General features: G+C 40.8%; 1 protein-coding gene across 3 annotated transcripts in view; it reads right to left on the minus strand.

Annotated features, from left to right (window-relative positions):
* Positions 1–1745: 1745 nt before the first annotated feature.
* The window catches only part of LOC117430263 (gamma-aminobutyric acid receptor subunit beta-4), a 75146-nt gene continuing 63064 nt past the window's right edge, over positions 1746–13827 (minus strand). For 2 of the 3 annotated variants that reach the window (XM_059001199.1, XM_059001200.1), the window contains 4 exons: positions 10184–10336; positions 8371–8627; positions 6483–6572; positions 1746–3724 (listed from right to left, as the gene is read on the minus strand). In XM_059001199.1, the coding sequence (XP_058857182.1) occupies positions 3371–3724; positions 6483–6572; positions 8371–8627; positions 10184–10336 (854 nt within the window). In that variant the 3' untranslated portion in view covers positions 1746–3370. The remainder of the gene's footprint in view (positions 3725–6482; positions 6573–8370; positions 8628–10183; positions 10337–13827) is intronic. The other variant, XM_059001202.1, reaches the window with a different exon arrangement.

Consider the following 13827-nt stretch of genomic DNA (forward strand, 5'->3'; position numbering starts at 1 on the left):
TTGAGGAATAGTTTTAAGACACTTCATTATACTCCTCCGAAGAAAAGCTTCTGTTTTCTCATCAGTGTTGCCTCTTTACACCCTGTAAATGTTACTTTATTACTTTTACTTCCTTAATGTAAATCCTGCCTTTTATTTTCAAGTCGTATTAGTCGTTATTCTGATTACAGCAGTAGTTGGCTCCCTGGTTTACTTTAGACAATTGTTTAAAAGTGTTAACCAAACATCCATGGTTATTTTCTATGGTTTTTGCTCAAAATGTGGGCTTTTAACTAATGAACTTCAATTGTATTTAATACGATTCTGGGGAATACCAGCACTTTATATCATTTTTAAAATAGATACATATTTAGAGAGAGATTAAATCCCTCACTATTTTCATTTTTAGCACTACTCACAGAAAAATCATTTTTCTGTCCAAAACAAAACATCCAGAATGCATTTGTTCTCAACCCCTGCCCTGCCCTGTCATGGCATGTCACCCACAGCCAATCAGCAGCCTACATGATGACCAGGGAACCCACACAGGAGTCTATGCTGAATTCAGAGGTGAACCCAAGAACCAGGCTGAGGTATTTACCAGAACATACCATAAAACATGAGAATAAAGAAGCTGACATGATGCAAGAGATTAGTAACATTTACAGGAAAAATTACAGCACTAAAAACTAACACAATTTACTAGATCCAACATTCAAATGCAGGGGTCTTTTATTATGCCCTTTTGGCGAAAACAGAACAGATTAAAGAAAAAAACCTGTATTTGCTGAGAGTTTTAAGCTTTGATATTTAGCTTGCAGCTCTGATTCTTGGTAGTTTGCGAGAATCACAGTATCCCAAGGTTCATAGTCAACACAGTGTTTGGAAATTAAGTCATTGGGGACTCCATCTCCCATCAGCCTTTTAAAGCAATGAACAGTCACTGTGTCTTCAACAAGCCGTCATTCCAAAAAAACATAAATGAGAGCTGACAGCTAATTCCAAGGTGAAAACACTCACACAATATATAAAAAATGGAAACACCTGGGTAAATGTATCAAGTATATTGAAAGCAAGGGCTTCCACACAGGTGTGGCTCATGCGTTAATTAAGCAAATAACATCCCAGCATGCTTAGGGTCATGTATAAAAATGCTGGACAGGCCTGGTTGCCTATAATTATGGCTAGCATGGCTGCAAGAGGAGACCTCAGTGACTTTGAAAGAGAGGTGATTGTTGGGGTGCGTTTGGCAGGAGCTTCAGTGACCAAGACAGCTCAACTTGCTGATGTTTCACGAGCAACGGTGTCTAAGGTGGTGTCGGCATGGAACTCCGAGGGAAAGACATTATCAGCAAAGGGCAACAGTGGGCGGAAGAGCATACTCCAGGATCGTGATATCCGTGCATTAATTTGAAGTGCAAGGCAAAATAGGCGAGCAACTGCAGATCAAATTTCAACTTGGGGCGTGAGCAGCCAGTTTCATCAAAAACGGTCCGCCGAGAACTCCACAGAGCGGGATACCATAGTGGCCCAACGCCCTATTAAGTGACTTTACATTGGTGTTTCCATTTTCTTGTCCACTACCTGTATATATATATATAAAAGTAGTTGTCATGCCATCAAAAACCTATAAATACCTCCAATGTTTTGATTCAAACACAGGCTCCCTTGAGAAAGATATGTACAACATATCGAAACGTTGGGCAGCTGGCTCTTTGAGCTAAAATATATATATATATATATATATATATATATATATATATATATATATATATATATATAAACACACACACACACACAAATACAGGTTTCCAATGAAGTGGGGTTATTTCTTAATTACTGTAATGATTTAATATTTCCAGGAGTTAACCAAGTACAGTGGTATACATTATGCTACATCTGATAATTATATGCAGGGTTATATTTCAAACGTCAATAGAGGCTACTCCATGAATGTTCAAGGAATTATCCGGCGAATAAGAAAGGCCAGATAAACTGTTGTAATATTGTTTAAGGCGATCTTCATGAGTTAGATAAACACAGCAGCTCTCCATGTACGTTCATGGGCTATTCTGTTCATATAACAGAATAAGTACCATGTATGGAAAATAAGTTTGACCCTAAATTAATCTGCTGAATTCAGAAAATTCAAGCTCAGGATCAATTTGGCACAGTGCAATTTGCCCAGCTATTCTGCCGTTGGATTTTAATCAAGGTAGATTCTAAAAAGCTACTTCCTATATTTCACCCCTTGTATAATGATACTTCTTTCCCAAATGTAGTTGGTTTAACTCAAATGCTGGTCATGAGTTTCATCTCCAGTATCTATGAAATGTATGAAGATCTACACAGGTGGATTACTCAAAACCACTTCATAGAAATAATACAGAACCGCACTTGACAAAAAACATTCTCATGGTGATACAATTAATGAGTTTAGTGATTGAAAGAATATACATTACATGTTAAAGTCATTTTTTATACAAAGCAAGTATGTCTAAATGTGCCTCTCTACAAATCCTAGCGCTTGTGAAGGTGACAATCTCCCAAAACACTGCTTATTTTTAAAAGACAAAAGAAAAATACCCCAAGAAGTTGCTCCAAAACATTATGAGAAGAAAATCAACACATTTAGACTCTTGACACTATTTAACAATAACACACTGTTATTTATGTTTTACTGGATTAGTCTGAAATGTATTAAACTGTTCTAGGCTGCGTCTTTAACATTCTAGAAAAGTTTGATGCATTCAGAACACCATGTTATCCAAACAGTAAATAACTGCCAAGTTAATTCTTTGTAATATGGCCTGCTGTATCAGGTAGCATTGCTTGAGATGGGTACCAAACCTAGGCCATTCAAAGAGCCACGTGTCCAATGAAGAAAACCGAGGAAAAACACATATTCCAAAAAGTTATTATACAGAGTAAAAATAGAGGATTCTGTACTTCCATCCATGATAAGAGAAACCATTCATACACTGCTTGTGAGTCGTACAGCTGATTCCAGTTTCATGTGCTGCTGAAGATATGCTGACCAGAATATGTAGAAATGAGAACCAATCCAATGAGCTAGCTTGAAATGTCTCTGCTCAAGAACTCTCTATTTCTATTAGCAAAAATACCATGCAGGCTTGTCGAAATCCATCGTGGGATTATTATTAGTAGTATTATTATTATTATTATTATTATTTTTTTTTTTTTTTATACATTTTTTTTTTGAGAATTCTTTTAAACATTAAAGTCATTCTTTTTTTATTTTGTTTTGTTTTTTTTTACATCGGTAAGGTCTTTTACATTTCATTGTTTTTTTCTTAAATATGTTCAGTAGTCTCAAAAGCCAGATTTCTGTGCTCTCAAAGTATGGCCCAAGCCTCCTGGGAGACGCACATCAATTCACATAGTATAACCAATAGACTAAATTGAAAAATCCAAACATTATAGGAAATATGATTCTCGACCACTTGTCAATGGTGCTGACGTCAGCCAGGTCGGGTATTTTTAACTTCAGCTTGGACGAGCGCCTTCGCAGACGGCAGTTGGCACGAGTGCGGGCAGCGCTGCGATCGAGAGTGGCCTGTCCAAATCCATCCCGAGCGGCCAGCTGCTTCCTGAACTGGACCCCGGAGCTGTCCACGGACATGACCGAATTCCTGGAGTCACTCACACTGCTGGCCACTTCGGAGGGCAGCGCCTCATTGTTAATTTCCAGGGTAGTAAGAAGAATGTTTCCGTAAGGGTCAACCTGAAATACAGACACAGGAAAACATCAGCACACAAGCCTCTAGTCTAGTGGTGCACTACACTGTGCTGACTGCTTTAACAATCCAGTGTGGACTACACTGTGCTGACTGCTTTAACAATCCAGTGCTGCCTTACACTGTGCTGACTGCTTTAACAATCCAGTGTGGACTACACTGTGCTGACTGCATTAACAATCCAGTGTGGACTACACTGTGCTGACTGCATTAACAATCCAGTGCTGCCCTGCACTGTGCTGACTGCTTTAACAATCCAGTGTGGACTACACTGTGCTGACTGCATTAACAATCCAGTGCTGCCCTGCACTGTGCTGACTGCTTTAACAATCCAGTGTGGACTACACTGTGCTGACTGCATTAACAATCCAGTGTGGACTACACTGTGCTGACTGCTTTAACAATCCAGTGTGGACTACACTGTGCTGACTGCTTTAACAATCCAGTGCTGCCTTACACTGTGCTGACTGCTTTAACAATCCAGTGTGGACTACACTGTGCTGACTGCATTAACAATCCAGTGTGGACTACACTGTGCTGACTGCTTTAACAATCCAGTGTGGACTACACTGTGCTGACTGCTTTAACAATCCAGTGCTGCCCTGCACTGTGCTGACTGCTTTAACAATCCAGTGCTGCCCTACACTGTGCTGACTGCTTTAACAATCCAGTGCTGCCCTACACTGTGCTGACTGCTTTAACAATCCAGTGTGGACTACACTGTGCTGACTGCATTAACAATCCAGTGTGGACTACACTGTGCTGACTGCTTTAACAATCCAGTGCTGCCCTACACTGTGCTGACTGCTTTAACAATCCAGTGTGGACTACACTGTGCTGACTGCATTAACAATCCAGTGTGGACTACACTATGCTGACTGCTTTAACAATCCAGTGTGGACTACACTGTGCTGACTGCTTTAACAATCCAGTGTGGACTACACTGTGCTGACTGCTTTAACAATCCAGTGCTGCCCTGCACTGTGCTGACTGCTTTAACAATCCAGTGCTGCCCTACACTGTGCTGACTGCTTTAACAATCCAGTGCTGCCCTACACTGTGCTGACTGCTTTAACAATCCAGTGTGGACTACACTATGCTGACTGCTTTAACAATCCAGTGTGGACTACACTGTGCTGACTGCTTTAACAATCCAGTGCTGCCCTACACTGTGCTGACTGCTTTAACAATCCAGTGCTGCCCTGCACTGTGCTGACTGCTTTAACAATCCAGTGTGGACTACACTGTGCTGACTGCTTTAACAATCCAGTGTGGACTACACTGTGCTGACTGCTTTAACAATCCAGTATGGACTACACTGTGCTGACTGCTTTAACAATCCAGTGCTGCCCTACACTGTGCTGACTGCTTTAACAATCCAGTGTGGACTACACTGTGCTGACTGCTTTAACAATCCAGTGTGGACTACACTGTGCTGACTGCTTTAACAATCCAGTGCTGCACTACACTGTGCTGACTGCTTTAACAATCCAGTGCTGCACTACACTGTGCTGACTGCTTTAACAATCTAGTGTGGACTACACTGTGCTGACTGCTTTAACAATCCAGTGTGGACTACACTGTGCTGACTGCTTTAACAATCCAGTGTGGACTACACTGTGCTGACTGCTTTAACAATCCAGTGTGGACTACACTGTGCTGACTGCATTAACAATCCAGTGTGGACTACACTGTGCTGACTGCATTAACAATCCAGTGTGGACTACACTGTGCTGACTGCATTAACAATCCAGTGTGGACTATACTGTGCTGACTGCTTTAACAATCCAGTATGGACTACACTGTGTTGACTGCATTAACAATCCAGTGCTGCCCTGCACTGTGCTGACTGCTTTAACAATCCAGTGCGGCACTACACTGTGCTGACTGCTGTCAACAAAATTATATTTCTACTAAATGGTTGATCATTATTATACAGCTGTTTTGGCATCAAACCTTACATAGAGTACTTGTTACTTATAGTTCCATAATATTTAATACAATATTTTGCAGTAAGCTTGCTGTTTGTGTTGCATTTGAGATTATAATTTTTTTGTTCTGAAAAAAAAAAAATCATCACTCAGTTTCCCTCCAGTGACCCCCCCCCCCCCCCCCCCATCGCGGTGTGCACAGCATGGGGGTCCGCGTGGGGACAGGGTCTGCTGGGGCTGTGTAGTGTGACGGAGACCCTACAGCCCGAAGGAGCTCAGGCATGGGGTGTGGTGAATTAAGCAACATGGGAAATTAAAGCAAGGGGAAAATGTTGCCAGTTTTATTTCAATGGTAGATTTTTAAAAAAATGCTGTAAGTAAGTAACAGGTCCCTGCCCTTAATTATCTTCAGAACGTTTGCATTCTTAAGAGTTCAACTTTTCATTTCTTTTAAGTTTTCTTTTATCCTCTTTGGATAGTAACAGCCCTAATACTCTCTGACAGGCAGGAAATCTTTCCCACAATTTCAGTAGAGCCGGGTGCTGTGACGTGGGCTATTTGTAAAGTAAAACTACAACAAAAACCACTGGAGAAATGGAAAGTTCAACTGTGCAATGATACAGCGAACAACTGAAATGGTACTGAAGCTAATAATGGGAAGGGAGATGGGTTACACAATGCTGCTTCAGAACAATATGAAATACATTAAGGGCTTATTGACTAACAGACAGCACCCACTTTTTACAAGTTGTTGCTGTTTAACTATTTGCTGAATCTCAACCAGAACTACAGAAAGATTTCTTAATGTATATACCCCAACTTTTCTTTGTTCTTCGAGATACAGATTCCTTCGCTGTGAATATGACCTGATGGTGTTGGTTTGATACTGCGCTGAAATGGATTCCTTTCAATGTTGAAAAAAAACAATGAAAAAACATCAATATTAATATAGAGAAGCAATGAAAAATGCAATAAAAAAAAGCATACATGAATATCATTACTATTTAAAGAGAATTATTACAAGAAATAGTTTCGTAAGCATGTGCACATTTGTAGTGAAACGGAATCAATTAGAATTAAATACAAAATGCTTGGCTAAAACCACAGAACGGTGCTCCTCAAAGTTGTGTCTGTGACCACAGTATTGTGCCTGCAAGGGTTCCTAAAATAATACAGTAGAATCTCAGAATTACGAACACCAAACTTACGAACTAACCGCTCTGCTGAACAGTGTGCAGTGCAAACACAAAGGCACTCCTATACGCGGCGTGCTGCTCATGGAGAAGGCTAAACTACTGTACCAACAAATGTATCCAGACAAAGGTGAGGCAGATTTCAAAGCAAGTATGGGCAACTGTACTAGGAACATTTTAGTTTTAAACAAAGAACAGGTTTCTTTTTCAAGCCAAAGGAGGCTGAATGAGCAAGCTGCATGTTTAAAATAAAAACAAGCACTACATTAATGCATGTTTTCATTGACATTTAAATCTGTTTTTTTGCTACAATGATAACTTAAATTTAGCCTTTTTTTCCAGGTAATGTTTTAAAGACTTTAGAACTATAACAATATGTATTGCATTATTGTATTATTCTCCAGATTGAGGGTGTAGATAGCAGGTATACACATGTATTAAAACCGTTGAAAACTCATTTTCAGAGTTACGATCATTTCAGACTTACAAGCAACCTCCATTCCCAAGGGGTTCTACTGTACTGCAGTATGTATGTATTAGGAGGGGAACTAAAGTCATTACAATCTACCACTGTGCTCTCAATCTCTGCTTCTGTGCCATTTGATACATCTGTCATTTCATTTCCTTTTATTTTAGGATTTGAAATAAGCAGTTAGAAGAAGAAAAGAAATCCCCTCAACCTTATGAGAAACACACAAATGTGCCTGTGGTCAAAGAACTGTGAGGATCACTGCTATAGTGATGTCATACAAAATATGGCAATAAGGCAAAGCAATGGAGGATGAATTCAAGCGTGCCCATGGTGTGTTAGATATGCACTTAGAACTGCACTTTCACTACCCTTTGCATTAGAACCCTGTCTAACTCATTTGAAATGATGGATGCGTATTTTTAAGAAGTGCTAAACATATTACAGATATTTACTGTTAAAGCACAGCTAACAAAAGAATTCCAGTAACCAGTGAAACGATCTCACGTTTCCTACATGAAAGACAACCACATCAATAGTAAACTGTTATTCATTTAAAACTAACATTTACCAAAGCACTTGTAAACTTTCACTCTTGCACTTAGAAGTCACATGATTGGCGACTGAAAGAGTTGCATTCTGGGAGTGGACCTCAAATGTTGGCGATTCTTCTCAGTTACAAATCACTGCACTTTCTGTGTTTTCAATTTCTCTGTGTTCATTGTAAGTGAATTTACGAGAGCTTTGGGATGATTTTGTTATGGCAAACTCTTTCATATTGGAAATTAAGTTACCAACGAATTGATATTAATTCATATTAGGTTAGAATTATTGGAGCTATTTTCAAAGCTCTGTTTCATACAGTATGTGGTTTAAACCCCCACAAAATCTGCAAGCTTCACACTTTTTCCCTTTTGAGGGTCCTGCAAAAGTGCAGAATACCTCAGGACAGTATTTACTAAGCAGTTCATTTAATCAACACTTAGTGAAAAAGTGAGCTAGTGTAATAAAGCAGCAAACAAACAGACAGGCCTGCAGACCTGCTCTCGCAGGCGCTTCTCCTCATAACGAGGCCGCTCGTTGTTTGCCTTATTCAGCTTCTCGTTTAGTTTCTTCTGCTGCTGGGGGCCCCGGCCAAAGAAAACGTAGTTGACGAAGGCGTATTCGAGCAGGGCCAGGAACACGAACACGAAGCAGCCCATGAGGTAGACGTCGATGGCTTTCACGTAGGGGATCTTCGGGAGAGTCTCCCGCAGGTGGGTGTTGATGGTTGTCATGGTGAGCACCGTGGTAACACCTGAAATCATGAATGAGAATGAACCCCCCTTTACATACAGCAAAAACACAATCGCTAACGCTGCAGTTTAACGAAGAAAGAAGTCAGAATATTACTGCTGAAATTCAAGTCATCTATACAGTATTATATGGAAAGTGCTTTGGTCTTTTCAACACTTTAGGGTCCGCCTAATGTTAAAAATTCTGCCGGCGACCTGGCCCTTTAACTAATTTTACTCAGGCACTGTAAGAGACAGCCCTGCTGGTGATGCACCGTTCCAAAGAGCAGAGTGAGAGCTTCAAAACAAGGTCCTATTCGTGTATTTCCGGCATTGGACCATGTCAGGAGAAAGCCGTGAATGAGAGTGTTTTGCAATGTTACTGCTGCACTGTAAGACAGACCTACCTCAGTGCAGTAGACCAACATTTTCAGACAAAATCTTTACAAAAGATTTTCAATTGTTCATTTTTTTTGGTTGCTTTTGGTCCCTTTTATATATATGGCCATAATTCCTTTATTTATTATCCAATTTGTTCAATTTTTTCCCCCCATGTTCCCTACATGTTGAAGTTTCATTTTACACTGTCAAAGTTGAGCCATGCTAAAAGACATTTTATAAACAATAAATAATAGTTTATTTCTGTGGTTTTCGTTTTATGTACTAAACAGGGTGAGCCTAGTGTGTGCACATTCATTTCATGTATGACATGTACCTGTAACCTTTATAGTTAATGAGTTATAGGCACAAATCTAACAACAGTAAAAAAAAACAGGTGAAAATAGCTTGGACCCTAAAGTGAGCTTTGTGTAGCTTTAGCTCCGAGTCTGACAAGCAGAATCAGTCATTTGGCACACAAATAGTCTGAGCTTGTCTGGTGTTTGTTTATCCACACACTGTTGTGCTATCACTGAATAACACGATGTAGAATCCCAGTGAGAATGAATGACAGGAAGATTCCACTTGTCATAACATGTCGATATTCACACTGTAATTACACATGTCCGAATCCAAATTCTTATTTATATTCCTTCCTCACTTGGACTTTCTTTAAAGAAAAAAAAGAGATACTTAAATGATTACAATTAAATGATTAAATATATACAATTTAATTTTTTTAAAGCTGCAAATAAAGAGATTCTGAAGACTGAAGAGATTCATTCATCAGTGCCCTCTGTTCACAGCATGCAATCCTGGGGTTACAGTGTGCTCTCGAGTGAGGTAACCTTTGAGACAGGGCCACTGTTCATAGCATGCAGTCCTGGGGTTACAGTGTGCTCTCGAGTGACGTAACCTTTGAGACAGGGCCACTGTTCACAGCATGCAGTCCTGGGGTTACAGTGTGCTCTCGAGTGACGTAACCTTTGAGACAGGGCCATTGTTCACAGCATGCAGTCCTGGGGTTACAGTGTGCCCTCGAGTGAGGTAACCTTTGAGACAGGGTCACTGTTCACAGCATGCAGTCCTGGGGTTACAGTGTGCTCTCGTGTGAGGTAACCTTTGAGACAGGGCCACTGTTCACAGCATGCAGTCCAGGGGTAACAGTATGCTTTCGAGTGAGGTAAGCTTTGAGACTCACCCAGGGCCACTCGCGCAGCAGAGGCATCGTAGTTTATCCAAAAGGAAACCCAGGACAGGATAGTAATAAGGATAGAAGGCATATATGTCTGCAGAATGAAGTAACCAATATTTCTCTTTAACCTGAAACTAAGAGACAACCTTGGATAGGAACCTGCAACAGGGAGATAAGGCATGGTATTAGCAGGGCAGAGAAACATACAGCATGCACAAGTTTTTCATGTTAATGCTTGCATGTACACTGTACAACATTTCACTTAATTTTCTTATATCATTTACTGTTGTCTACCTGTGCATAAGCACAGTGTCTATTAAGATAATGAAGGTTTGTAGTTCATTTAATAAATAAACACTAATGAATGCATTTATTGTCAAAGTCTTGCAAACGTTACCTTAACATAAAAATAATTTGTCATATTTTGCTATCACAAAACAAGATGATTCTGTGTCACTGCAGTCAGAACATGCTATTCCCACTGTAGTGTAGGTAAATCAATCCTAGCCAGGGGGCGTGGTCTGGGACGTGAGCGCACAGGTGTAAGTTTAATGGAGCGCTAACTGCAGGCTGTACAAGGAGATAACCGCCTTGTGAGTGGATACGATGCCAGGCAGTCAAGTATTTTATACCAGTGAAGGAGGCTATTGTCTCCAAGTACAGTGCTACCCTGTTATAATGTGAAAAACTAAGAGGTTTTCTTGATAAGAATGACTCCAAAAAATGTGCTGTGCTAAAGAGTGAGACAAGCTGCTGTGTAAATGTGCTGCTGTGAGAGTGCAAGACTGTTTTTGGTGTGGCCCAGGCTAACAGGGGCCGGGAATAATCATCCCTATAAACTGTGGATTCGAGTAGCTACAAATTGTGTGTGTCTCCTTCCTTCATTAATTTGGTTTGTGGGCATTGAAAATAAATTTCGGGAACAAAAATGCCAATATTCGTTATCAGGCAAAACACAAATAACGCAGTCTCCTAATTATGGACCCAGACACCCGCATTATAACGAGGTAGCACTGTACATTCAAAGTGTCGTCTAGTTGTATCTATTGTCTTGGTCTCTCTGTCTTCTACAGTCCTGTTTAAATGACACTAGGCCATGTTGTTTTATCTTTGTGATGTTTGTCTATCCACACTATGCCATGTTGTTTTATCTTTGTGATGTTTGTCTATCCACACTGTCCATGTTGTTTTATCTTTGGGATGTTTGTCTATCCACACTGTGCCATGTTGTTTTATCTTTGGGATGTTTGTCTATCCAATTATCACAGGACAATAGGATTTGGAATCCCATGAGATTCCTTCCACTTGGTCCCCTTTGCAACTTTATACAACGTGAGGACTGTCTGGCAATATTTCCTGCAAAACCATCAAAATAATACAACAGTATTACATGGAATATGTTATTCTTAAGAATGTAAATGATTTATCTTTTGATTCTTTAAGCTTTTTTTTTTTTTTTTTAAATTTAGTCGTCGCCAATTATTTTACCCCGATTTTCACCCTAATTTAGCATGCCCAATTATTATCTGTATCCCCGGCTCACCGCTCACAACCCCCGCGCCGACTCGGGAAACGGAGGCTGGAACACGCATCCTCCGAAATGTGCTCCTGCCAAGCCGTCATTTTTCGCACTGCAGATCCACAGCAATGCCACCAGACCTATAGTACCGGAGGACAACACAGATCTGGCAGCTCCGCTGCAGAGCCACAGGCGCCCTATCGGCCACAGGGGTCGCTGATGCGCGGTGAGCCGTGGATTCCCCTGCCGACCTAAGCCCTCCCTACCCAGGCAGCGCTCAGCCAATTGTGCGCCGCCCCCTAGGAACTCCCGGTCACGGTCAGCTGTGACATAGCCTGGATTCGAACCTGCAATCTCCAGGCTATACGGCACATCCTGCACTCAGACTGCGTGTTGTTTGTGCGAACTGAGGCTGATGGGGAGGAATACAACAGTTTGATCCATGAAATAAAATTGTGACCAAAGCCAAACCTGTGCAGAGTAGCGAATAAATAATCCCACTCAACACGATCGAAAGCCTTCTCTGCACTAAGTGAAACAACAACCTCAGGCAAGGGGGAACTTGGAGCATACAGTATATAACATTAAAGAGTCTTCTTAAATTAAAATACAAATGTCTACCCTGTACAAACCCTGTCTGGGCAGAGGAGATTATAGAGGGGAGAACTGATTCAAGACGGTGTGCTAAAATCTTAGCAAGAATTTTAAAGTCTGCATTAAGCAGAGATATAGGACGGTACGAACCGCATTCAAGAGGGTCTTTATCCTGTTTCAATAGTAATGATATGAAGGCTTGGCGTAATGTTGGGGTTAAAGACAGAGACGAAAAAGATTCTGTAAACACATCACTCAACAAAACAGATAGACTATAGCTACATTTCATGGGAAACCCATCCGGGCCAGGAGATTTACCACTCTGCATTGATCAAACAGCCTGAGTTATTTCATCTGAAGATAATGGTTCCTCTAGGTAAGCTTTAGATTGTGGATCAACAGTCGGAATAGAAAGGTTCTCAATTAATAAAGGATCTGAGGACAATTCCGATCTGTAGAGAGCAGAGTAAAAATGTTTAAATTGATCATTAATCTCCTGCTGGTCTGTTGTAGGCTGGCCAGATGGTACATTAATTTGTGGGATCAGATGTGAGGCTGCCGACTGGCGTAACTGGTGTGCCAAAACTTTGCTGGCCTTGTCACCATGTTCATAAATTACAGATCGAGATTTAGTCATTAATTATTCAGCCTGCTTTGTGGACAGCAGGTCAAATTCAGTTTGCAAGGACAATCTTTGTTTATAGAGGTCTGGATTTGGAGAGTTAACATGGTGTTGATCTAACAGTAAAATAAGGTCAGTTATTTCAGACAGCCGACCTGTTCGGACTTTATTTGCTCTTGCACTGAACTGATTTGGCCACGTAAGTATGCCTTTAGGGTTTCCCATAGAGCAGTCGAGGATATTCCAGGAGTTGAGTTTGTAACCATGAAAAGGTCTATATGGGAGGAAATAAACTGGGCAAAGTTTGATCTGACAGCAGGAGGGGGTTAAACCTCCACGAGCGACAGGGTTTTGTCAAAGTCAAGGGGGCATGATCTGAAATTATAATGCTATGGTAAGTACACAAGTGGACCATGGGAAGCAAATTAGTATCTATAAAAAAAATCAATACAGGAATAAGTTTGATGGACTGGTGAAAAAAAGGAGTACTGCTGAGCTGATGGAAAAAGTAAGCGCCATTGGTCAGAGATACCACAGGTTTCAAGAAATGAACGAACAGCCAAGGCCGATTTAGAGGGAGGGGTTGGATTTGTGGAAGAGTCTAGGGTGTAATGCACAGTTCATACCCCCCCAAGCAAAAGGTGGTGTGTGTGCATGTCAGGTAGAGAAGATAGAAATGTGCTGAAAAACTGGCTGTCATCCCAGTTGGGAGCATAAACATTGGCTAAAATTAATGGGCGGTCAAAAAGAGTACCAGTAACAACAATACAACGGCCATTTGGGTCTGCAGTCACCTGTGAGGCAATAAATGGAATCGATTTGTGAATTCGTATTGCAGCTCCCTTAGTCTTGCCATTAAACTTGGAGTGAAAAAGCTGCCCCACCCAAGACTTACATATACGAAATTGGTCTGAG

This window comes from Acipenser ruthenus, chromosome 26 (assembly GCF_902713425.1).
Source record: "Acipenser ruthenus chromosome 26, fAciRut3.2 maternal haplotype, whole genome shotgun sequence".
NCBI classification, from domain to species: domain Eukaryota; kingdom Metazoa; phylum Chordata; class Actinopteri; order Acipenseriformes; family Acipenseridae; genus Acipenser; species Acipenser ruthenus.